This window comes from Ciconia boyciana, chromosome 9 (assembly GCF_034638445.1).
Source record: "Ciconia boyciana chromosome 9, ASM3463844v1, whole genome shotgun sequence".
Taxonomy (NCBI): Eukaryota; Metazoa; Chordata; class Aves; order Ciconiiformes; family Ciconiidae; genus Ciconia; species Ciconia boyciana.
This window is the reverse complement of record NC_132942.1, coordinates 28,778,262-28,805,700: the sequence shown is the minus strand read 5'-3', so window position 1 is coordinate 28,805,700 and position 27,439 is coordinate 28,778,262. Positions and strand designations below refer to the sequence as shown.

The 27,439-nt window shown below is 40.2% G+C and overlaps 1 protein-coding gene and 1 long non-coding RNA gene across 7 annotated transcripts in view; one reads left to right on the top strand and one right to left on the bottom strand.

The window, feature by feature from the left end:
* The window catches only part of TOX3 (TOX high mobility group box family member 3), a 78,815-nt gene extending 57,713 nt beyond the window's left edge, over window positions 1-21,102 (bottom strand). For 4 of the 6 annotated variants that reach the window (XM_072873109.1, XM_072873106.1, XM_072873107.1 and 1 more), the window contains exon 1: window positions 20,297-21,102. Coding sequence is in view for 3 of the 6 variants with exons in the window: in XM_072873106.1 (XP_072729207.1) it covers window positions 20,297-20,398 (102 nt within the window). In the remaining 3 variants the exon portion in view is untranslated. Of the gene's footprint in view, window positions 1-17,981; window positions 18,197-20,296 lie in introns of all 6 variants that reach the window. The other 2 variants (XM_072873108.1, XM_072873111.1) reach the window with 1 other exon arrangement.
* A 45-nt stretch (window positions 21,103-21,147) lies between these two features.
* On the top strand, window positions 21,148-26,766 carry LOC140656879 (uncharacterized). The gene is made up of 3 exons (XR_012044164.1): window positions 21,148-21,284; window positions 24,111-24,144; window positions 24,802-26,766. It is a non-coding gene; the product is annotated as an uncharacterized lncRNA (long non-coding RNA).
* The last annotated feature ends 673 nt before the right edge of the window (window positions 26,767-27,439 follow it).

The window sequence follows — 27,439 nt, the reverse complement described above, 5'->3', positions numbered from 1 at the left end:
TTTTTCCCTATACTACTGTTAAAGACAGCAGCACTGCTACAGTTTTAACATTAGCATTCTAATATGTAACTATTGAACATCTGCAGTATAGAAATACCTTTTCAGGTATCTTTTGAAATTCTTTAAAGATTTACCTACATAAGGACACAGATTGCTAAACATATCACCAGGTGTTTCTCTTTGGGTTATGCCTTATCATTTTTTATTCAGTGGGACCACTGCCTTAAGCAGAAAGCAGATCAGCAACCAAGAGCCACAACTATTGCAGAACCTGAACTAGTTTAGGACAACGAATAGCATGAACATATATTTGACATCCATTTTCTTCCTTTTTCTGGAAGGATGTCTAGAAGAGGAAGAAATTCTTCAATGCTCTATTAACTCTAGGTAAATTTTGGTGATTTTACATAATACCCTACAAAATTTTATGTTCTATTAAGTAGATCATTTCAGTGCTCGCTGTGGCAAAATACCAGGAGACATAACTATGCAAAAAGATGCTGATCTAGCATCTTATGAAGAATTTTGAGGATCACCATCATAAACACAAATACTGTATGTCTTCCAAATACAAATACATTCATATAATTAGTTCTTCAGATTCCAATGGTTTCTTTTTTGTTGTTGTTGTAAAGAAAATCTGTTTGCATATAAGGGGAAAAAAAACCCGAACACCTAAATCACATTTCCACCAACACATATAGAGACCACACCTGACAGCTGCTAGTTACAGAAATGATTCATTAGTCTTCCGTAGGAAAGCTGCATTCCTTATCATTGGTTTCTACTAGTAGTTGCATATATAACTGTGTATACAACCTGCCACTTTCAAAATAGCTCTACTTTCTCCCATCATCTTTGATGTTTACATGATAACAGGTATGGGAAAGAAATCAGACTATATTTATCTTGAATTAAAATTCATATTTTCAGAGTAAGACCATGAAAGTCAAAAGGCAAATCATTTTACATGGAGTAGAGTTCTTTCCCAAGGGGGGGGAGTACTAAATCAATTTGCCATTGTTTTACAAGTCAGCCACTAAGAATGACTAAGAATCACAGACAGCTGAAATTAATGGGAGTTTTGCCATTGACTTCAACAGGCCAAAGATGTCATCCTCGGTATTTTACGATACACAGAAGCCTGATGTCAGAATTAGTACAGCTTTATGAAGTACAGTACAACATAATTCAATCCATCAAAGTGAAGCCAATCATATCATCACTCAATCATTGTTCCCACTCACATCTACAGTAAGATTCTTCTTGTTTTCTTTTCCCTTTACCATCATATAGGTGTTGGAGCTGGGAAAAACCTCAGCCATGTTTGTCAGCAAAATTCCTTATCCACTGTCAATATTATGTTGTTATGGTGAAAGTACAGATATAAAAATGAAGTTGAAAATTCAAATTATATCAGTGGAAATGTGTGGAAGCCACAATACAGGCAACATAGCTTTGCCAGAATATTGCCATTGAAATCATAGTACTTAAAACACAATTACTTTGAATTAAGATCAAACAATATCATGATATAACTATTCATCCTGGGTAAACACATGGCTAGGTCTTTTATGTGCCACCTGTAGCACAGGGTTACAATCTGTCTTTGTTTTCAAGAATTTTAGAAAATATTGCACATCGAATGGTGATAATGTTGGATCCAGTCATTTAAGAGATTCAGTGCTTAAGCACAAAGAGGCTGAGTTAAGAGTACAGTGACTTAATTTCCTTGCTTTTACGAGTTTGTGTCTTTCAACTTTAATGTTATTTCAACGAAGTGCTTTGTGTTTATTAGAGATATTCTGCTGTATTTCCCTTTTCTCAGTTCATGAAATTTTCAATATAACAAGAAAAAAACCAGCTCAAATTCCTATTTTGAAAACCATATTGCCGTTTTTATTCAGCCCGTATTTTAATATAGCATCAATATTTAACTACTTCATTAAATGAAGTGTGACTTTTATAGTGAAAATGTCAGTCTTTGCAGTTCATTAAATTCATTTAAAGTATAGCTGCTTGATTTTTTTTTCCTGAAGGAATAAAGGACTATTAACTGAAGGCATAAACTTAGCATTAGCATGTACTTTTTCCTTCAAATTAACATTCAAGATTTGTAACAGTCTTTACAAATTTAAGGGATTGTTTGTATCCTTTTGCATTACCCTTATTTTTATAATAGATGTCACTTTTATAGCATATACAACTGTTTATCACAGTTGGATATGACCAGTAGGATGTCACAGAGGATATTAACATGTCACGTGCTGTTATGAATCTGCAGAATTCTACAAGTAGTATTAAAAATACATTATTCTGAACTCTGGCATCTGGAAAAATAAACTGTATATGATGTAAAATGTAATAACTCTTGGAATCCAACAGGGTTTATGAGTACTGTTTTTCTGTTTCATAAAACATTCTTTGATGAGTATCCTTTTCCAAGGAGGGTTTCTATTAACTAGTACAAAAGAACACAGGGAAAGCTCCATTTCCAGAAAGGTAGCACCATGTTTTTCCCAGATGTAAGAAATCCTGGTCCATATTCTCTAGGACTTCTGTGACTAATGTCTCTAAAGCTGGAAAAGCTAATTATTTCTGATTAATAAAGTGATGCAATTATAAAATACTTTAATAAGAATAAAAAAGCTGCTTTGAAATGTACTAAGATATAAGAGTCATGATACTTTCTTTTCAACCTACTACTATCAATGTTTGGAGTAGATCTCAATGACAGTGAAATCTTTGGTTTTGGAAAACAATCATGAGTGTTTAGGTCCCATCCCACCCCCACCCAAGCAATTTGGTTAGGCTGCTCTCTTGTAGTAATGATCTGAATCACTACCATGATGATTCTCACACTTCCTATTCTCAAGATTGCACTAAACAGTCAACGCTTAATTTACTACAACACAGATGGTGACTGGGGGGGGTGGGGTGGTGGTGGTGGACATGGACATGTGACATTTTAAAGGGCTTCATTTTCATATCTATAATATCCATCCCCTGAAAATCAGATACATTTCTAGTGTCTTAAATGTAGAATCCAAAATACCCTACCGCACGCAAACATTTTGGGTACCAAGATATACCACGAAGATTCTAGGTTGGAACTAGGACTTTAAAAAGTATCAAAATTATTCAATCTATGATTTTAAAGTTCACCATATTCCCCATTCCTCTCACAGATGGGCATTTTAGCCTCCACGCAATCAGCAATTGGCATCAAACTAGAGAGGAAGAAGAAATGAAGAATGCAGTAATTAATGCCTACTCAAGTTAAAAGCTTCCTTCAAGAAACATTCTTCCATGAATGTTGTGCCCAACAAAGTTTTATTTTCTAGGAAAACTACTTTACGTCTCCAAATTTGTGCTAAACTATTGTGCTTTGTTTTTCTGTGTCAAAAGTAACAGGGTTTACAGGAAATTCTGGTGCTTGAACTATCTTCCTCTGGATGAATTTTTCTAAAGAGTACTATAGGGAATAAAAATTGAATTATCATGTGACTATAATTCTGAAGAAAGAAAGAAGAAACTCTAAAGCTTAATTATAGAAGCAACAGCCCAGTCACATATATAAAAAGCTAACAGGTACCAGTGACACATATTCCACATTGGAGTTTGAAAGAAACAGTCTTTATACACTGTTATTTTCTACACTGTTCCATCTGCCAAACCAAACTGGTGGGCTCTAACTAGTAATCCCTTACAGCAAGATTACATAGAGCTAAACAAAAATAATTTATTTTAGGATGTCATGAGTTAACGTGCAACTACGAAGGGAGAGGTATCCAGCTGGCTGTATTAAATCCATATGCTCTAGACAGGTCACAGTTATCAGCTCACTCACACCAGTACACACATGCATACCCTGCAGGACTGGGATTCCCATCCTAGTTCTTCAACTTGAAAGCAAACTCTTCACCAACAGAGCTAAGACAGCTATCTGGAATATGAAACAAGTACTTGGTTCTCCCACTGCATAGACCTTTCAGGCAAAGGGTGAAACAACGCCACTCTTCCAGATCCATGTTTTTCTAAAACAGTACAGGCAGGATCAAATTAATCTTTGCTACCTATTCACCTTGTGCAATCATAGGATCGTTCAGGTTGGAAGGGACAACAGGAGATCTCTAATCCAACCTCTGCTCGAAGCACAGGCCACACTGAATTCAGGAACTGCTTGCTTGGGGCTTTTCTTCAGTCAGGTCTTAAAAACCATCAAGGATAGAGACAACCCTTTTGGGCAACCTGTTCCAATACCCTGTTAACCTCAAAGTGATTTTTTTTTTCCTTTATATGCAGTCTGAACCTCTTATTTCAATTTGTGCCTGTTGCCTCTCATCCTCCCGCCACGTACCCCTGTGAAGAGCCTGGCTCCATCTCCTCACAGGTACTGGGGCTGCTGTCAAGTCCCCTGAAGTCTTCCCTTCTCCAGGCTGGACAAGTCCCACTCCCTGGGCCTCTGCTCCCAGGGCAAGTGTGCCAGGGACTGACCATCTTGCTGGCCCTCCATGAATGCGCTTCAGGTTGTTGATTTATGTTACTATCCAGCAGGACCCACTGGTCCTTTTCAACAGATCTGCTTCCCAGCCAGTCAGACCCCAGCCCATATCTCTCAAACCAGTACACCATAAAAAGTTTCTGATATATTAGGCCAAGGATAAATGCACTGACATTGAGCTTCAGGGTTCTGTGATACTAAAAGAGCCTTACAGATCTCCCAACCCCTTTTTTAAACTCCACTTTACAAGAAAAAGAATTATTTTTTTCATTTTTTCATCCAGATAAAATACTTAATTACCAATTTGATGCACAAGCATAAACAAATAAAATCCTGTTGTTAGCATTAAGCAGCTGAAGTAGGAAGAAAAATTACTTTGGATAATTGAGGCTTTGAAGAAAACTTTTACATCAGCTATAGCCACCTGCTTCAAAGTTTAACTCCAAATGAACCCACACTTCAAAAAAAGACAAAGCTAGAATCCTCCTTAAAAAATTTTATACTGGTTTTTAATCACACTTTAATTGCACAAAATTATGTACCTGTCCCAGGACATATTAAGAAATAGCAGCAATGAAACTCAACAATAAGATTTTTGCACTCAAACTGCCTTATAACCAGCCAGCAAGTCTTCACAGTACAATTCAGAATTCAGTAATTCCCAGGAAATCAGGCTGCAAAAGCAAACAATCAGACCTCTAAAAATGAGGCTACTGGTGTCCAGAAAGAGCCACCCAATTCTTAAAACCTCAGAACTAGCAGATATTTGCTACTTTTTACATTTTTCTGGACTTCTGAAATTAATCTACAGATTTCTTGAGTTTGAGACTCAAAACCAGTTCGACCAAATGATCGCTTCCAAAAACTACCATGTTCAGTGCTACAAATGAGAGGCTTTCAAAAAGACCTATGATTTACCAGGTCTTTGACTATTGTACCACTCATTTGGGCCAGCTCTTTCGTAAACAATAACTAAACTGATTCCACCCCAGTTGAAGAATTCTCAAGATACTGTTTGAGCAGAGGTTGTACGTCAACAAACAGTTTTCAAAGAAACTGAATTGGAAGAAGTTTCAATTTTGTATACCCCAACCAGAGGACCATCTCAGGAAGTAACCAGATAATCTTTGTTTAAAATGAACAAACATGCCACCTACACTTTTCTATCATATAATAGGTCACGAAAAGGAAATAAAAAAAAAATCGTAAGAGCAATTAGAAAGAGGTAGTAATTAATAATAATCATCATCATCATCATAAAGGACAGTAGAAGTTTCCCTGTATGAGTAGGTAAGAAATTATGTTGTTATTTTTGTACACTGGACTAAAAAACAGATACAAGTGAACATCACAGGATAAAGCATAAAGCATATTTTCTGGGAATGTTGCATTCTCAAAAACCTATAATTTGCTTACAGAAAATTGATACAAGAGCTCTTTTAGAACTTAAATCCTTTTAAATTAATTTACTGACTTAGTAAAGTTAAGCTAAGCTAGAAGTATCCTTGCAACTCTAGCCAAAAATATCTATTTCATCACTATGTCTGCAAGCATGGATACTGTATAAAATGATATAAGGAGTTGCATAAAATGCATCAATTTGCTACCTAAATAGGATTATAAACTGAACTTTACAAGTTAAGATTGAAAGAATGGAATTATGCTGTACCTCTGTACCTTTGATATTAACTAGTAATCCGTAATTTAATCTTCAATCTACTCTACTGTAATTCCACTTTTATCATATATATAAAAACAACTGGTACTGTCAACAGTTTTGCTTAAATTTAAAAATGAAGAGGCTATGTTCTACAATGGCAGAAAATACCAACTGTATAAGGAAATCGGAGTTTCCCTTTGCCACACAAACCAATCAGGTCAGGCTATGAGTGTCCAAACTTGGGGTGGAGGAGTAGATCTCCAAAGAACCGCGTAGTTGTAGAAGCTGCTCTTGCTAGGCTGAATATTTACAATGGCGCTGGCAGATGGCACTTTTTACACAAACAAGACAACATACTCTGTCTTCATGGATTAAAGGCAAAATAAAGATATCCACTATCATAATTTTAAATTTTGATGACCAATTTTGATTTTTATCTAGAGAAGAGAAACAGACTTGCATTGCTCATGAACACAAATGGACACTAAGACAGGCTGCAAATTTTTGCATGTGTTTCATATCCCTCTCTGAAGGGCTGCATAGTTCCACTGTCCAAATGCTTTTTGAAAATGAAGTTCTCATTCAGATCCCTGAGACCAGATTATTTTTAGAAACGTGGAACTGAGGCAGTTACCAGTTAGCAGAGCATGGAGGTAAGGAAGCAGATGATTATCTGATGTGCACTGTCAAAACACCCACATCAAGACAAACCATCTAATAATTTGATACCACGCTTCTACAGACTGTCAAACTTCTACAAGACGTGGGTTTTTCCATCACCTCTTTCAGACACTTAAAGGCCTTTCCCTCCCCACCACCACCAAGGAAAAGCATGCCATTTCTGAAGGAAGAACTAAGTAATTTCTCCATGTGCACAGATACTGGGTAACTCCAGCATCTATAAGTCTCATTTATAATAGTTTTCCACTATAAAATTATACTTCAGACACAAATTGTCTTTACTAGCTGTTATGCATAACTCCAAAATTGTTGTTGAGTCTGTAAGTAGCTATCACATCTATGGCTGCCTTGTCCAAATCAAAGACTCACTTGGGATCACAGAGTGCATACCAAAACTTCAGTATCATATGTTTAGGAATGTAAACATGGAGCCTAAAAGAATCACGGTAAACAAGATTAAAAGTACAATCAACCCCATGGCCCCTGTTTCAGCCAACCACAGTATATGATATTTAGCATAAACTCAGAGTCTTAAAAGTGATTACTGCTCCTTTGTCCCCACTATTACAGGAAGGCTGCCGCAGCACCTTACTCCTCTGGAAGCAAAAGGCTTTCTTCTCATTCCCAGTCTAAGCTCATAGCCAGCGTTTATACAGCCATGCTTGTAACAACACTGTCTTCTCTCTCACCCTGCTGTTTCCAGTATTACTGTTAAAGCATAGATACTTCAGGTCTCTTATGTCTTCTTTTCTTAAGAAAAATCAATTCTCCAACTGCAAGGTACTTATTTAAAAAAAAAAAAAAAAAAAGTCTTTGCTGCCAGACCTGCAATTTTATGTGTCAGTTCTTTCACACTTCAGAGATGAAGATTATCTAGACCTTCCCAACTTGAAGCAGCTGAATGTAGCATTTTGCTTTGTTTTCGTTTGCTATCTAAGCTGGAGAAAACATAATAATGATTCATTTATTTAGTAAAAGTGGGACAAAACCAATTGGAGACCATTTTTATGATTTCCAGTGAGGCAGGTGTGTTGCTTCTGGTAAGGACGAGAGGCCAGATAGATCTGGTGCTTTTCAGCAGCCAGAGTAATGCTTACTAACATTACAGCCTGTCCCCATGTAACATATTATCAGTACTGACTCCTTTGTTTTGTCAGCAGGTACAAAGCAGTGGCTTTATCCTTTCAGGAAATTAACGGTTCGGTGCCCAAGAAACTACTACTACAAAATACATCCTCCAAGCTGAATTTTTTCCAGCAAGTTTATGAAGCCCAATTCAAAAAGCAGAAACATCTCTTCTTCAAAGAGGATATATTCCTATGTGCAAGAGCAGGATTGCACCCATTTCTTTTGAAATCACAGAAGATTTTAGAAAATAAGGATGAGAAAGAAAAAGTTGAGTATGTTTTAAATCAGTTCTTACACGAAGTTCAGTTTGTTTGTCTCATTGATTTTTTTTTTTTTTTTAGATAAACATAAATCATCTTCACAGGGAAAACTTCAGTAGTTGGGATCAATAAAGCAACTGGCCTTGCTCTAGCATACATACTGAGATTCATCATCTAAAATCTTGTTATTTCTTATTTCTACATTCACAGATCCCTGGCAACTAGACTTTCAGAAGAAGGCTGCAGATCGGAGCTCCTTTGCTTAGGTGCCATAAGCCAACTAAATGGAGAAGCAAAGATGAACCTGTCTCTTTTGATCAAATGAGAACCAAAGATCAGCTCTCCAAAATGTATGGGGAATCTTTAAATGTGAATAACATGTATTCTCACCCTCTTCTCTGCCCTCCCCCTTCCAAAAAAAAACCCAAACAAAAAACCAAACACCACCCAGAACTGCAGGGAGTTTAGGAACTCAGGCAGACTGAAAATACTTGATCCCCAAATTGTAAATGTTTAGCAATGTTCCCTAGCCACCATTCCCTCTTTCTCATTAAGGTGTTTCACAGACACTTCTTTATTCTTTTTCTGAATTAACAAATGGCCATTTCCTTTGGCAACAGAGAATGTAATGACTGCTTCCTACCACGCATCTTCCAGCAGTGTGGAAGATGAAGTAAAACAGTAAGACTCAACAAAATAAGAAGAAAAGGAAAAACCGTAGTTAAAAAGAAGTAGGAGATCGAAGATTTCTCACTGTCAAAATTCTGTGCCAGATTTGTGGTTCATTGCTTGTACTCACTGTAGCTGCAAAGTATCAGTCTGAGTTCATGATTCTGAAGGACCAGAATTGATTTTCCTCCATGGAAATTGCTCCTTCTTTTTTACTTTCACACTTATTTTAAAAGAAAAAGGTTACATCTGGGGGGCAGAAAGCAAGGTGTATGCTTGGTATCAGTTCTCACCCATGCAGAGAATAAATGAAACTCAGAAGATCTGCAAATACTTTATATAGTCTAAAATTATATGGATAGCTATTATATTCTTATGATTTCTAGAGTTTATCCTTTCATATGCATTTTAGATACTCACTCTATTGATGTAATAGTATTTTAATGGAGTTTATTATCACTTTTGAGTCACAGAAACACTGAGAATGAGGCATAACAACATAATGTTCACCTGCAGTTAGTCATAATATGAATCAAGCTCTTTATCATCACTGTCTCTCACTTATGCCTCATGATGGAGTAACCTTAAACACGTTTTTTTTTAGAAATAATTCTGCATAAACACACAAATAACATGGAATATGATGCAGAGAGCACTATAGTGGAATTCAGTTATTTAGCAATCCAAAAGTTACAAGCAATGATAAGGAGCCCCATGATCTCCAAAGACGATGTACGTATCCTGATGTACGTGCCCTGTACAGCAGCAAATAGCCTCTCCCCACATTTTCCAAGCAGTGGAAGATTGTTACAACTGATGCAGACCAATACACACTGTGTTTTAAAAATGTGTGACTGTACAAGAGTCACGTTTTTGATTCAACATTTATTAGTGACATGTATTACAAGTAACAGCTGCCAATTTTTCTTTACAAAAACCAACACAAAGCTCAAAAAAAACCCCTTTAATACATTATCAAGTGAAGAATCGGGCTTCTTTTCTGGTATGTAAACTCTCTGCCAGACTATTAACAAAAGGGCAAATTCTGAGACCTTCCTTGAAAAAAATGCTATTTACTAGAGACAAGAATACAGGAAGATAGGCAGCATACTTGTATGATATGTTATCGCCAGCAATATATTTGTGCTGATAGAAGTCAAAGCCAATCTTCACCATCTTTACTCAAACACTTTCTAACAGAAGACAGAAAAAGGCTGCTATCCTATCACAAGTTGTTTGCCGACTAAATTTAGAAAAACAGTTTGCTACTTAAACTGGGCAAGCTATAGTTGCAGATTGAAGCAAAATAAGCAGAGAAGCTCACAATACAATTTTATAGCTGTTTTTTGAGAAGAATTACAGGTAGAAGACCAAGATTGGTCTCTAAGCTGTACACTGGACACACCACAAATCTGTGTATGCAAAATACTGAAGTGCTATTGGTTTGCCTACTTGAGTAGGTATTTGAGGAACAGAACTATGTTTTCCTTTCATATGATCTTTGATTAATCTCTCTGCGTTATATTTAGCCCTAGATTACACTGCCTGCCTTTCACCTTTTTCAGTCAGAGCTACAAGTCAACTGAAATTCTGTCCCAGTTGTGGGTGGCTCCAAGAATTTCAGGTTTTTGCTGTGTGCTCTCAGCCAGCAAGTCCAAGCCAAAGCAGGCAGCAGAGCCAAGGGGACATAGGAAAGTCACCCACGGAATGTGCTGACACAGAGCACGCTCCAAGGGTCCTCTCACAGAAAAGGCACCCACAAAGCTGATTCCACATAGGCAAAATCTCAGAAGCAAGTCATCATCTCCATAAGGCATGACGACTAGGAGAGCATGGGGTACTGAAACACTTCACTGAAGCCACTGATGCACACGTCTGATTCAAACATTACTTTTAAAAGACCAAGGTAAGACAACCATCAGAACTGAGAATGCACATGTGTATGGCTTGTCAAATACTTGAAGCAATAATTACATATTTTCAACAAGCCATACAATAGCCTATGCACCTTACAAACATCATCCAAGATCCCAGCGCAAAGCTATTATGTTAAAATTCACTTAGACAAAGTTACGAGAACAAAACAAAGGCAGCTTTCCTTACCAGCACTTCTGCTATGTCATAAACAACAGGTAGGTCTCTATCATGGAAGCAATGATGCAAGCCACCGTTTAGGAAGCCAGGCTGACTTGTATGGCATAATGTCTGATTTACCACTCCACATGCGCTCCTTGGGTCTCAGCTGCACCACCACGGGAGCATGAAGATAACTTTAAGTAGGTTTTAAAAATGTCAGAAGGACAGGACAGCAGAAGCATCTGTTAAATCTCTTTATTTAATAATATCTTGCACTCCTAAATTATTTGGCAGGAAAAATAAATTGATACAAATTACTTCATTTTATCATTTGAAATACAGTTACTAAACTCTCAGAAAACCACAAACAGAAAGTCACATACGTATAAACATATTATTTACTTTAATTATTACTTTGTAGCGCAAATCTAAATTACGCTCTCATGTTTGCACCTCACAATGTATTTACAGTTGTGGTACGTCCAGTGTACGGTCTTGAGATCAGTCGTGTTTTTACTTACAGTTCTGCTGTGAAAAAGAGCAGAAAATGCATTGTAAAATTCTGTTTATTTTGCCACATGTATAGAGTAGGCTTTTTTTTTTTTTAATGTAAAGTTAATGTATTTCAAACCATATCAAGCAAAACAATAGGAGAAAAAAGAACCATGTTGGGTTGTGGTAGGAAACCACAACTATCAAGTTTTTCACTAGAACAAATCAATACCATGATATCCCCATATTTACATGACTGCCTATTATTATCATCATTTCATCCACATGCTTACAAGAACCCACAAAAGTAACAGCATTAACCTACTAAAGCAAACAGAATGACTATTTTTCCATGCCTAATCAAATTCTTATTTATTTAAGAAAGCAAATTGTTTAAAAAATAGAGGACTGCTAATCCTCTATCAGTAAAAGAGTTTACTGATAAAAGTAGTTTAACAAAAGCACTTTTATTAATAACAAAGTAATACTGAAATACAGTATCCTAAACCATTCAAAATTCAACTATTTGTATAAGCCATATGACTATAAAGAGAGTAGCATAAAAAGAACAGCAGATAAATATGATCTGCTCTGAAAATAAGCTACTCCACTATGCAGCAATTGGTTTTTGCATGGTTTTAACACAATTTTTCATATCAAAATTAGACAGTTAATCAATATTGAGAGACAGTTAATCAATACTGAGGTGTTTAAATATGTCCTGAACCTACAAACCTTTATATAATTCAGTGACTTTAAAACAGGAGTTGCCCCATTGGGATAGAAAGGATGACTCATACAGCTCAGGTTGTTTCCATGCATGGGTTCCTTGGGGAAAAATAAAAAACAAAACAAAAAAACACACACCAAAAACCTAATAATTTATTAATTTGCATATCTAAAACTATTTAGGTTTTAGATCCCTATCTTATGTCGCTCATATTAACCGTTTACAGAATTACAATGTAAACTATATCCACTTTGAGTGCTAAACACAGAAGAGTTTCTCTTGAAAAATTTTCTTAAGAAAACCAAATGGAGAGATGAATACAACTCGCTTCAAGTGAACAAAACCATCTGCATGTAGACTTCATTTTCCACAAATCCTACCACACTAGTAATTTCACATATTTACAACCTTTTGTTAGGTTGCCCAGTTGATCAGAACTCTTCAGAATATTAAATACAGAGAAAAGAAAATCCAAATGTAAATGCGTCTGTTCAAGCAATATTCTGCTTTAACATAATGATTTTACATAATCAAATACATGCTTTGTAAAGTAGATGAGGAAAGTGAGGAGATACCCATGGTATTGCCTCTGCAGCTCTCTCCTCAGCCAGCAGCAAATAAAGTCATGCCAACACAACCAAAAAAAAAAATTAACAAAAAGCAGAGACAAACAGATCCCTTACTTCAGAGGTTGCCAGTCCAAACCCTAGCGTTTCATTCCAACACAACCTTCATTTTTAACTTCACTATGTCAAAACCCACTCTCTTCCATAAGATTTAGTCTTAGCTCTCACAAGTCTTTGGCCAGGAATGATAATATATGGTCGTAGTGACCCAGACAGTAGAAGGGCTGTAACTTTACAACAGCAAAAATAAAACATTGAGTTGATAACAATTTCTCACATGAAATGCCAAGGGCAGGCCTGATCTAATGCCCATATAAGTAAGTGAAAGATACTCACATTGAATCAGTCTCCAATGAGCATTAACAAAGCTGAGATACAAGTGCCAGGGGAAAGAAAAAAAAAAAGTAGATTTGTATCCATGATTTTTGTATTTTTTTTAATCAAGCTTAAAGGGATATTACGGGATACTTTCAACTTGCAGTTTTTGACAATGGACTGCTTTTCTTTTCCCTCTTGATACTTACACAGGGCTTTTCAACAAAACACGGACTGCTGGGCAAACTGGCCATGCAGGAGTAAACTGAGAACACTGGTGCCAATAGCTGGCACATGAACTATACAAACAAACTGAAAACTAGATTAACTGTTTAAAACATTTTTTCATTTTTAATAATAAACTAATATTGTCTAGTTTTAATAGCACACCTTTTCCAATAGAATTGAGTCTGCAGCACTGGTCAATCATATCTCCAGCACTCTGCTCATAAAACTCAGTTACTTTTAACGTGATGAAAATAGTATTTTCAGCCTGTCTGCCTATTACCATGAAGTGTCTGAAAAAGTTCATGAGAACATCTGTTCGGATATCCGAGGCACCTGTGGCAGAAGCAGTTGTATAACGACAGTCTCCCCTTTTGGTTTTGCTAGTTCAGCAGCCCTATAATACCTGTATTTTTCAATATATTGTTTCAGGTACAAACAGAAAGAATACATTCAAAACAGAATTTGGATTGGTTTGACAGGTGCTAACATGCAGTGGAAAAGATATGAAATAGAAATCTTGTTACAAAAATAAATAATGAATAACACGGCAGCAAGCATGATCTCATCAAAGTCTTCATCTGAACGGAGCATAGTGGCAAAGACCAGAAGGCTCTTGTGTGACATTGTTATCTAAAGTCCTGATTAGATTTTCACCTCGGAGTTCTCAATTTTGGTAGCAATCATCGCAAAGATACTATGGTGACTGGCACTCTATAAATACATCACACAGACAGGTAACAGTATAGAAGACGGCTATCAGATAACAGTTTGAAGCGTTTGAAAATTCAACCCTGCCATTAGGTCTGTATAACAGTACTCAATTTTACAGCAGTAGAAATGTGATTACAGATAAAAAGGCAGGATTAGTGCTGTACAAATTCTTCTCCTCTTAAATGAGATTATCATCATTCAATAGCGTTAGTTAGGTTTTTAGGGAGTGTCAGAATTCAACAAATATATAGGCATGTATTAACTGTAAATTTAATAAAAGCCTGCAGCACAACCCAAGGGTCACGGTTTGATTGGCCTCGCTTTGCCAGGCGCTGCACAAAACTGCAACAAAGGAGTCACACAACTTACAGTCGACGCAAGCTACCCTCATCTCAAGTATCTGCCAAAGAATATAAACTGTTATTTCCTGTGATTCTATTTTAGATTTTATTAGAAATTCATAATAATTCATAATAATTCATTATAGGGTTAGGCTGGACTTGGTACCTCTGCATGAAGTACGTTTGATGCAGACAATGCTATGGGAATGAGGCTCTTGTCATCCCAGTGGATTTAGTCAATATTTCCTCACTCTAGAGCCAGATGTGTGAGTGGGTGTCCATGTCCATGGCATGCACACATCGGAGTTGTGATTGCTACAAATTATTGTTTTGAAAACACACCCACTAGTCATTTCCACACATACCATAAGTACTCCAGATTACCTCTAAGCATTAAACTCAAACTCTTCATATATTACTGTACATTATTACAAGTATCTTACTAATACAATTGTAACCCATTGTAATGAAAACATCGAAAAGATATTTCAAAAAATTGACTTCTACTAAGTATGCTTTGTATACAACCAACTCCTTATGTCTTGATAACAAATGGTACATTCAGTATAGGAGCTGCATTATTTGAGCAACAGAAAAATTGTACACTGCACAATCCAATTAGTATCACCATTATACATGCTCGTGCTGAGCAACGTAGGCTCTCGCACAGTTGCTGCCTTTAGCGTACAGGGGTTTCCTTTCACAGCCAGCTCTTCAAGCACGTCACGAAACCTGTGAGATGATTGCTCCTGAAAAACAGCATAACGCAAGCCATGGTGATGATACAAATCATAATTTGTATTCTTGTGGACATACTCATCTGATCATTGCACTTCCTCTACCAAGCACTGGGAATCATACATCCAACATTTTTAGTGCTGGACTGGACAGCCAAATATTTTGGGAACTTTTTTGCTCCTCAGCAGTAGTTGCCTGCATAGTCCTGAGGTTTTGAGATATCAGAGACAGGGGAGGGCTGTTCTGGGAAAGCAGCAGTTCAGCACACTTGCCACATGTGCCAGAAGATCAATGGAAAATACTGAAGATAAAATGGCATTCACCAAGTTGATACTGCAACAGAAAGCTCCAAATCTCTTACTTAAATTGCCTCCAGCAAGACCCATATTTGTGTCTCTGCTTATGCATCTCTACTCTCTACTTTGTGGGAGCTCCTTGGTACTTTCTGGCACTATCCCATCACCTGGGGCCACCTTCGTCATGGTCAGACTGTAGGTACACGCATAACCACAGCACGCAGGAACTTCCAGTCACCAGAGACGACTACGTCTGCATCAGAGCAGAGCCCAGATGTAAAATAGCATATATGCAGGGCAGATGATGAGTGAGCATAAAGCTTTCTATCTTAACAGCATACATGCACCCATTGTCTCTCACCATCTGCTATATGAAAGAAAAACTTATGCATATATAGCCACACTAAATTTGCAAGAAGAGTAATTTTCAATCGTTTGCATAACTGTAATCCATTTTTTCCTAACAACACACACTAATAGGAATGACTTATAGCCCCAGTTTAGCATGCTACTAAACTACTGCTGTCTTCGCTTCACCTCTGGAAGAACAAGATAACCTTCCTGAGCTTCCTTTGTAAAATGCAAAATATTTCAGCCAAAAACATCGAGCTCTGACATTCACATATGTATGCTAGTGCCTAAATTAAGGTATGTATGTTTGAAATTTGTATCCTTCAAGGACAATCTGTGTAGAAGAGATAAACATTATAAAATGTAGACAGCTAAATAATGAAGTAAGGATTCTGGAATTTAATATAATGATAACTCAAGCACTGAGCTGTACGTGCTTAGGTTTTGGAGTTTTCTTTTCCCTTTTCCAAATTGCATTATAAGAATTATGGTTCCTTTAATAAAAAAAATGCATTTGCTATGATGAATAGTAGTTCCCTAAATATTTTTAGTACATGTAATTTACTCAATAAGTGAAAAAGTTTGTTTAGAAAAAACTACTCAACTATAGCAAATGTCCAAAATCATTCTCCACCTGCAGAACCATAAAAGGGCTCAAAATGGAAGAAGAAGGTTTTACAACAGCTGGTCTCTTTCAACTTTCTGTAATTTTTATAGCTATTTTTTGGTGAATTTTTTTTAGTACACCGCAGCAGGACTCTTCTAGAAACAAGCAGACCATGATTTCACTCATGCAATTCCATGAAGCAGAGGTAGATCGCTGTTATCCCGAACCACCAGCAGTCAGACACATGCGGGGTCAAGTTATGTACTCTCACACCAGCACTGAAAACTTATCAAATATGGCCCTGATCCAGCAAAGCACTTAAGCACATGCTTTACTTTAAACATGTAAGTAATCCTATTAGAGCAAATGAGATTCAGCATAAACCACTGGACTGAATCTCAGAATACCTTGGTTGTGGTCCTGATTATGTCAGTGACCGACTGCGTAACCTTGGACAAATCACTGTATTTCTGTGTCTTTATTTCCTCTTTTGCCCTTTACATGTGTTTACCATGTTGCACACCATCTCAACAAAAATAATCCCAATCTGGAATCTTCTAGAAACTGCTGTACTGCAAATAATGGCAGGGATACTCATGTACTTTAGTCCCTTTTCAAATGCCTGTCATATACTCAAAACTAACACTCACCAAAAAACACCCCAAGATGACATCCCTTACCCTTAGGTCTACTTATCCAGTATTGACAACCAATTTCAAAAGCACAACATTGCTCTTAAAAAGCAGTTGTGGAGAAGGCATCCAACTGAAGTGTACCTGCAGGTATGGGCCAGGACAGCTCCCAAGCACGTGTGGCTACAAGCCCAGGACTCATGCTGCAATTCCCCTCCCACTGCTAGTCCCTTGCTCACTGGGAAACGTGAGATCCCAAGCCCTGCCTGGGGATCCATGGGTCAGTCTGCCACGCTTCTGCCAGTGCTGTACCCACAAAAGGAAAAAACTGTACAGTCCTGGGAAAACCTGCCTAAAGCATGCAGGTGGAAGACAGCATTGTCTCGCAGGGTGCAATGCATTTACACTAAAAGGCTTTATGTTCAGTATTTTTAGACATTGCGATGCAAGATACAGTTTTCCACAGGTAGGCCATATGCCATCAACTCTATGTCTTAATGATCCTGAGAATATTTCCACATAAATAATTCTGCTTTTGCACAGATATACAACCATGCAACGTGTTTACTCTTGCCATCACACTTCTTGCTTCCCGGCAGTTGTCACAGGCAATGTCACTGTCACAAGGAGAATATGGATTCAGCTCCTAACAATGAAGCAGGCACGGATGAGTGGGCAGGATACTCAAATGAGTTTCAGAAAGACTTGAGGTGAAATACTGTCCCCAGTGAAATCAATAACACTTCTCCCATTTACTTCAGCAGAGTAAATATTTCAACTCTTTTTTTCTATGCCTTCTGGTCATCTCAGTGCCTAGCAGAGTAGTCATTTATTTTCCTTAGGAACAGATAGAAAGCGAGGGAGGGAAGAAAGATTTCAAAATAAATGTACTCTTTTTCCAGAATAGTTAAAAAAAAAAAAACCAAACAAACTTACAATGATTCCTGTAGTTATAGATTATAAACAATGCAGAAAATGAGATTAGATTAACACAGTTAAGATCCTCCTTTCTAGGAACTCATTCACAAATTCCTCTTCTGTCCTTGAAACACCTGTACACCACGTTGCTGCTTTCCCAGCTGAGCCAAAGAAGAGCTCACAGCAACAGCAACACAGCTTCGCCTGTGGCAGTCTGCTCCGGATCAGGCCTTCTGCATACAAAGATATCTATTATAAGACACATGCATCATGAGCTGTACTCTGTTAATTAAAATATTTTCTGCTGCAGATTGGAAGCCTGGCCTATAAGATACTTGCCAAAAATCATGTTCAAGAGCACAGCAACTGAAATGCATTTTTGAATAGGTCAAAAGTTAGTTACTTTTGACTTTTTCTGAATGTGTGCTCTGTTCTCATTGTATGATGAAGCGAAATACAGTCAAAAGGTTATATATAACTGTCCATTTGCAGCAACTTAATGGACACAATAAACTACTGGTTTTCAGAAGCCATTCAAGATTTTGGACATTAAAAAAAAATTAAAAAGAAGCCATACAGTAACCTGTAACAGAGCCTGAAAAAATGCATACCGTGCATAACACAATAAAGTTACTGAATAAGTGAAATTTACAGTAAGCATGCTGTCAGTAAGTGTTGCAAGTTTCCAAAATTAGTTGGCATATCAGACAACAGTCAACATTTACGATGCATTTTAGAGCTCTTGAAGTCCTTAGCAGCATTCAAAGTTAAGGTTGATGTTTCATCTTTAATTCATGCTCCTGTGTCTTTCTATATTAACTACTAACAAAGCAGCATGCTAATAGCCTCAGCACAGAGAGCATGCGCGAGGCAGGGGCTGTGCACGGTCCACGGGAACGCTGGTCTGCATCTCCAGTGAAAGTAGATCTGTGCCTTTTGACAAGGGAGGCAGCCACCAAATCAGTACTGACAAACTTGAACATCGGAGCAGCTGAGATGGAGCTACCGTCAAGAGCAGCAGCAAAGTATGCTCATGAGATCTATTCAGAAGCACTTTCTCTAGGAGAAAGTTTTCTGCAGCTACCGAACCTCCTTATTTGAGCCCACATTATTTCTCTCTCCTAAAGTGATCTTTGTAGTTCATCAAACTTTCTCCACTCATTTGGAAAGGATTCTAAAAAACACAGGTTTAACATAAGTTTAGACTTGTGCAGCACCCTTCTTTTCCCCAGCATCTCATACAGTGCCTCACAAAAGGCCCCAGAGGTTGGACAAACATAGCACCAGGAAAAACACAGTGTGAAAGGGATCTTTATGTGCATGTGTGAGGGCCCAGTGCTAATAGCTCAATGTGCTATTGACACATCACAGTGCAAACAGCTAAGTCTTTTTCAAAATAGCATGAGTCACAGTGTCATTCTTAACTTTGCCTTTCCCAGATTTGGGTAATTTGTGAAACAAATCATCCCCGTATTACTAAAACATATTTTTGTAAACGAAGGTGGCCACTGGGAAACGACTATCGCTTCTGACTAACGTTTACTCCGTAAACTACACATGCCGCAGGGAAGGCGTGAACAGATAGAAGCGGTACTGCAACTTCTCTGACAATCCCCCTCAAATCAAAACGTTTGTTATCTTCCCGTGCTAGCAGCTGATGTACTTTCAGATAATCCTCCGGTTTGGTGTAAGGCTTTAGTTAGAGACTGGCCATAGCAGAGCCGGAATCATCCGAAAGAGCGGCGCGGAGCGGAGGGAGGTGTCCCTTCCCCTCCCTCGCAGGGACGCCCGAGCTCCCTCAGGGCTCTGCCCGACCCGCCGGGGGAGCCGCCGCGGCTCCAGCCCGGGGAAAAGTTCAGCAAGTCCCGGCCCGGGCCACCAACGGCTGCGCGCCCGGGCAAGCCGCCTTTTGTTCCCTGGCCGCGGGGGCGAGGGACTCGCACCCTGGCGTTACTCGCGGCTCTGTCTGGCTTTCGGACCGAACCGAAACGCCCCAGCGCCGGGCCGAGGCAGCGACCGGCTGCGGCCTGGCGGGCGGGTCCCCCCGGGGCGAGCCCCGCCGCGGCCGCCGGCAGGAGGAGGAAGGCGGCGAGCCCGGCCCGGCGCCTGCCGGCCCGGCTGCTCCCGGCCCCGCGGACGCTCGCCCGCCTCCAACTTTCCGGGGACGGGCGTCCCACGGCCCCGCAGAGCCCCGCGGGCGTACCCCGGCGCCTGGGGCTTTCGGGCATCCCCCAGCCCCGAGCCTCCCCGCCCCGACGGAGCCCAGACTCCCGCTCTCGGGGAACCGGCCGCCGGCAGCAGCACGAGGAATTAACACACGCGGGAATAATCACCTTGTTGTAGTTGTAGTAACCCAAACACTGGGCAAAGTCCAGGTTGGAGGGGTCTCCGGGAAGCGAGCTGCCCGCCGCAGCCGGGTAAAATCTTACATCCATGCCGGTGCTTTGGTCCAAGAAGTGCACTTGGAGAAACCGCCGGGAGGTTTAATAGATCCACCTTCAGGTGCCTTCCCCGGGGCTGGGGCGCGGGGAAACCGCCGAGGGGCCGGAGCTGCGGAGCGCCGAGCCTTCCCGAGGAGCGGGGACGAACGAGGGCCGGGAGGCGGCGGGGGGCAGCGAGGGAAAGAGGCGGCGGAAAAGTGCAGGTAAACAAGGAGGAGAGGAGCGGAGAGGAGAGGAGAGGTGGGCGGCGGAGCCCAGGTGGGTGCCCGTCCGCCTCGGCGGGAGGAGGGGAGGGAAGGAGGGAGGGCAGGAGGGAGGGAGGGAGGGAGGGCTGTTGTTTTTTAAAAGCTCGGTGCCAAGCCACGGGCTTTGCCTCCGCATTCACGAGCAGCTGCTGTACACAAAGGAGCCACGCGCCCGGACGGACGGACCGACCGCCGCTGCCCGCCGCAGCCTGCCCGCGCCGCCGACAAAGGCGGGGGGCCCGTCACCGCCGCCTGCCCGCCGGGCCGGGGGGAGCAGGGCACCGCGATGTCACGGCCGCCCCGCGTCTGCCGCGGAGGGGGCAGCTGCCCCGGAGTTGGTGCAACAGGGCTGCGCCGGCCGGGGCGGGCGGAGCAGAGCGGCGCGGGGCGAAGTGCCGAAAGAGCCGGCGCCGCGCTGGCACCGCTCCCCGGGAGGAGCGACCGGGGCCCGCGCCCCTCCCCGCCCCGCCGCCGCCCCTCCCGCCGCCCGCCCGCTGCCGCCCCCGGCGGCCGGTGCGGGGGCCGCGCCGCCGCTCGCCCGCCCGGGCCGGAATCGGGGCCGGGAGCGGCAGCGGGCGGGCGGGCGGGCGGCAGGCGGCGCTTCCCGTGGCAGTCCTCCGTCCGGGAAGGGTCAGGTGAGTAACTTTCACCGCTTCCAGGCAGTTTTCTGCCTTTTTTTTGTGGTAATGCACTTTATTGATTGACACCGCTGCCTTGCGGCGTGAGGTTGGCGGCAGAAGCAAGGAGATTTTTCTAACGTACTGTCAAGAGCGGGACTTGAAAACACGGTAGCCTGCCCCAGGGAAACCTTCTTGAACTCTCAAAATCACTGGATGCTGATTCAAAGCAATCCACTGATAATCCAAATTTGTTTACTCAGTCATAGGCGCTGCACAGCTGTATCTGCTACTGTGCGTGGAGCTTTCCTCACCCAAAATCTTGCTCCAGAACTTTTGGAGGAAAGACTAAAGTGGTACAAAGGCCGTTTAATCTCACGACTTGTGCCCTGCAGACAAGGTGTGAGGAAGAAGATGGTTGAAAATGTGCCCGTGACTCAAGGCTTCTGTGACAGGGAGAGAATTGCCCTTCAGGTCTAGGGCTGAGTCCTGTGCGGTTGTAACACAACTGGAAATACACTCCAGACTGTGTTTAGTTTACTCCATTTGGTTGCAAAAGAGCAATGACAACACAAGTATACAAGGTTTAGCTGTACAACAGCAGCAAGGCCTTCTCTAAAGGTCTGTGCATCTCTGCTGTGGCTGCTGAGGACAGATATCCTGGGCCTATGCCACAGTCCCAATTCTGACTGAAGCCTGCACCTCAGGGGCTTAATGCCTCCCGCTTCGTGGCCAGGCATGATTTTGCACTGCCTAGATAGATTGGGAGCAAACCGAAAAACAGTCAACAGCTACAACATGTAGAAAGGGAACATCTTCCCAACTCCATTCCTAGAAATCTTATTTTCTATATTTATGGTGGCACAAGTAGCTCCTGCTAGCACAGGAGACACCAGATCACCCTTATTCAGGGTATTGATCCTGAAGTGTTACAGTTTGAAGCGAAGAAAGATCTCTAAAGTGACGTTTTGCACTAAGAGCAGAATTAAACATAGCACAGATAGACATCGGTATTTATATGGAATATTTAGAATTTAACTTTCTAGAAAAAATGTGTGTGAACTGGTAAATGCCTTGGTAGAAAAGAAAACAGGCATATTCCGTCAAATACTTAATCCAATTTCATATTCATTGTGTTAACCATTTTTAACCAAAGGGAAAAACCTGCAAAATCTACTCTGTTGCTAGAAGAGAAATGGTTGAGGAACATAGAGCACAGAGTGTTCACACAGGCGCACCCCATACCTCTGGCAAAAATTATTTATGCTCCTGAGAGAAACAAATTGTTCAGAAATAAAAAGACATTGAATCTGTTTCAGAATGCAACATTGCATTAGAGCGTTCCTCCGAAGCAGTGACGGAAAAGTGGTAGTGTATAAGCACAGCAAACTCATTTCCACATTTCAGCTGAGGTTAATAAAGTAATACCTGCTTTGTTTTATTAACCGGTGACAAACATTTCTGTAAACCCAAGTGTAAAAGTTAGAATAAGCAGATTCTCAGGTTTAGGAACAGATCATTGGCACCAAGTCCTGAGGTGCTCTGCTATGTAAATACGGGTATTTCCAGACTGCCTTGCTCTGGTTCTCTACACTTTTAATGAAATCTGAAAGCATATTCCCATTGAATTCAGAGGGAGACTGCTTCAGTGAGGACTGAACGGCAAATGATTCCAAGTTTAGGATTTGGTCCTGTTGTCATGTTGAAAGGAGCCTCTGAAAGGCTGCAGACCTATACAATGTATGGCTTCTGGGCAGCGCATGGCCCGCGAAGCACTTTGGCTGCTGCACAATTCCTGCCTTGGCTGGCGCGGGGCGGATCGGCTGCCCGACAGGGCACACCCCGGGCTGACCAGCCCAACTCATCTCTCCTGCCCCACGGCCTCGGCAGCCGCCTCCGCTCCCGAGCCAGAAACGCAAGCCTGCAGAGCAGGAGGTGGCAGGCGGGAAGCACGCAAGGTGCTGTGGTGGGCGGGCAACTACCACTTCTGGGTTAGGAGTCTTAAATTCAGAAGGTAAGCAAATAATGGTGATGTAAATAATGATGATTTTAAGTACTCTGACGGAATGTGCTGTTTCCAACACAGTCTCTTCTGAAAACAGAAGAACAGGCATAACAGGAAAACCCCAAGATATTCCATCTTGATGTCACTGGCACAAGAAGTTAATAGAAAATTGAGATGGACTAAATCAGAATTAAAAAAAAAATAAATTCCAGCCAGGCAAAACACTTATCCCCAAAATATTACTTGGTGAAAAGTTTTGAAATACTGTCTATTTATACAATTATGAAACTAAAATATAGAAATTTGGTGATATTTCCAACCAAAAAGATTCTAGTTCCTGACTATAGTCTAGCTTTGGCATCTCTACCAAGTGCCCAAATTAAGTCTTTTGCAGAACTAATAAGACTGCAGTGAAATTAATGAGTGATTTAAAGAAAAACAGAAGAGAAACTGGGATATATATGCTAGTTTTTCTTTTTAAACAAAATATTAGGTTTTATGTGATATTGTGCCAGAGATAATTTTACAAACTAAAAAATCAGGCAAGAGTGTGTTTTCCTTTCTCAATACCTCTTCAGTGTAGTTTAGTAAATAAGAAAACTTGAATAATTTCTACTACACTTTAAATCCATATACATGATGTCAAATCTGTTTGTTAGTAACAATGTATTTATCTCAGGAGTACATTAAAGATGGCATATGAGCCAAAGTATTTATATGTTTCTGTACATATCACTTGAAAGGAATCCAACAAATTCTTCTCTCAAGCTATTCTCTTTAAGGGCCTTCCATGAAACTATGGCTTTGGAATTCTACTTTTAATTTTTTTTTTCTTTCAGAGCAGTTGGAAGTATGAAGTATTTGCAATTTTGAGTAAGTATTCCCTTCTTTTCTGCTTGTTTAATAAAAGTAAGCATTTACCTACAGTAAATGGAGTACTCCAGTAGTTTCCCTGGTCCTGGGTAGCCTTGATTTCGAAGAAACTTTTTGAAAAGCACTGTTCTACAAAGATTTGAATGTATGCCTACCGATGCCAACAATTATGATTCAGGCAGTAACACACAAACTGTGACTTTGTTCCATCTTCAGCTATACTTTTTTCTGACTCATCATCACAATTCAATTTTAAAAGCCATTAAGAACACTCAAACTGCTTTTCTGATGTAAGAACAGAAATTGTATTGGAGTGAATCACTCATATACAAACTTGAAAGTGTGCATGCACAAATTCTCACTGCTGCCCAGAAACCTTTCAACTTGCACAGGTAAATACTAATGTTCCAGGCCTAGCTGATTCCCACACAAGCCTGGCGAGTCCTTTTCTTTGTACCAGGACATAGCAAGGGAACGTGTTTAATGGTTACAGCTTATTTGCTTTATCTTGAACTGGTACCCTTAGAGCCTCTGCAAACTACTTTGCAAACTACAAACTAGCCTCTGCAAACTACAAACCCTGTGTCAGTCTCCCAGTCTGTAACATGGGTACAGTACCAGAGGCTCAGTAACGTTTTCTTTCTTTTTACTATACAGAAGTCAAAGGCACTGGGAGGAGACTTAGTCCAACAAATAGCAGAGTCGGGAAGAAACCTCCGAGATAAGAGCAGACACACCAGCTCCCTAACATCCAAATGTTCAGCCAGCCAGCCAAGTCTTCCACAAGTACTGCAACTCAACACCCCCCATGTCTCTGGCATGACAGTCCCCTCACTGGCAAACACAACAAACATGAGAGGGGGCAGGAAAATGAGGAGTAAGGAAAGAAGGGGTGGAATGAACCAAGGCTGGGCCAAGACTCTTCGCTCCAATTTCACAATGCGGAATCAACATTAAAAGAGACCTGACATTCATTTTCACAGAGCAGGGTGCACATCTATTGGCTCCTATAAGAACTGGGAGGAACAAGAGGAGATGGGAGAATACAACATCCTCGATGTCACCTGTTAAGGAACAGTGACTTAGCCCCTTTCCTCCAGAGCACATGTGGAGGATGAAAGGGCACAAAACAAAAAGGATGGAATACAGGAAGAGAAAAGGAAGACAGAGTGCCAACCAGGTCTGGTCTAGAAAATAATCTAAAGCCTCCTAGAATCAATAGGAAATTCCTTTAATTGATTGCAATGGGCTTTGAATTAGACCTATGTTCTACTTATCAAGTACAGCTGCTGAGAATCAATAATATTTTGACTTACCCCTCAAAGCAACAACTACACTAGTAACTTTTGGCTAAGAAAAAGTACAATAAACAGCATATGAATTCATTAGAGTTTATCTCACTGAAGTCCCCTTCTCATCAGATTGTAGAGTCAGCTGGCATTTATAAGTGATCATGCAGGCACGAATATCCTATATAAATGAGGCAGTAAAGAAAAAACTTTTGTTCTTAGCATTAATTCAGATCAAATATGCATTGATATCTACATTTCTCAGGAAGTATCTCAAGCAGAGATCAATAAACACTTATTAGTCACTGACCATGTTTCCTGCAGTAAAGGATGGAATGTCAGCCAGCAGATGGGAGCAGCCAAATAATCGGGGGACCTGGAGTCTAGTGCTTGTCTGCCAGATGATCATTTACCTTCTCTTTGTCTCATTTGCTGCATCTAGAAAACTATAGATCAAAGGATTAACAAAAAAAAAAGAAGTATTTTTAATAGTAATTCCTTAAAAATACAAATCGTTATTTCAAAATACAAGTATGGAGTCTTGCAGGAAAAAAAAATCACAACTGAAAGTTTTTGGTTTGCAAAAATTCTATTTCTTTCAGGCCCAAGTCAGGAAATGCATTGCTTTGTGAAATTGGGAAAAACAAAATTATTGAACTTTTCAAACATTTACATGTGCCTGCTTTGATGTTTCTGTGGATTGCTGAAGTCTGTTATCTCACCTGAAGTATTTTACCACCTCAACTCACATATGACAATTTTGACCATATTCTAGCAGAAAAGCAAGTATTTGAGTTGTCTACAGAGCAGAGACAACCACTAATACTGTTGAACTATGTTATAGCAAAAAGGTTTCTGCCACTTTAAAGAAAGTATTCCACAACCCTCCAAAATAACGGGTGTGTAAGGGACAATATAGGATTACTTTTTGGCAGAGTGGATATCCTGTTGCTATTGACTGCGGTGTTACAGTATCCTGACATAGTAGTATACAGTTATTGCGAGATAAAGACCACGTTGAAAAACAAACTGATTGCAGTACTGAAAACAGAAAAGGAACTGTCCAGTAATATAAAAATTAACTTCTTTAAGAGAACAATGACTGGAACAGTGTCATTTCTAGATTAGCATTGAAGAATAAAAGCTTTAACTGAAACTAAGAAACTATTGCAATGTATTCCTTTCTTCCAGGGATGCCATTTTAAAGCAAGACAGGAAAACTTGGTTAGAGATGGCTCTGAGTGTGCGTGTGTGTATGTGTGTGTGTATATATATCTCTCATTTATATTATCTGTTGATATAAAGCTGTGGAAGCTGTGTGGTATGTTTCTGTTTGTTTGTTTGTTTTTCCCCTCCGTCCCTCTCTACATTCATACATTTGTTGGATTTAAACTAAATTATTAAAAGAAGGGGAAAAAAAGCTGCTGGCATCTACTTTTTAAAGGGAATTTACAAGGACAATGTCTACAGAAAGAAAAACATGCTCATCGTGAGCAATCCAAATTCTTCTTTAAATTTCTGTGTTAGTCGAGGAATTTGTCAGGCAGAAACTTTCATTTTACAGTAGAATCAAATCTAATTACTGAAAGAATTATTTTAATGAAACGTATCCAAAAAGTCTTAGTGAGATATGGTGAAGAGTATTTCCAGGTGAGAAAGGTTACATTTAATCCTTGTATCTGCACCAGATTCACTCATACATGTTTTTCAGTTTTAATTTCATCCAATGTTCTATCAGGTAACTATCTGAAATGTACAGCGTCTAGCTATATGACCTCTGATATATTTCAGGTGCACACATTTCATTATAAAGCATCTAAACAAGGATATGGTGATGTTCCTGGAGTGATCAAGAAAATACCTTTCTGTGATTTTGTGGGTTTAATGTAATAATACTGTATTTCCCCAAAGAGAGGGCACACTCACCCTTGAGAGCCTGCATGGTACCCTGGGGAGATGTGAGCAGCAGTGCCCTGGCTGTCCCCAGGAGCCATGGAAGTGGTTGT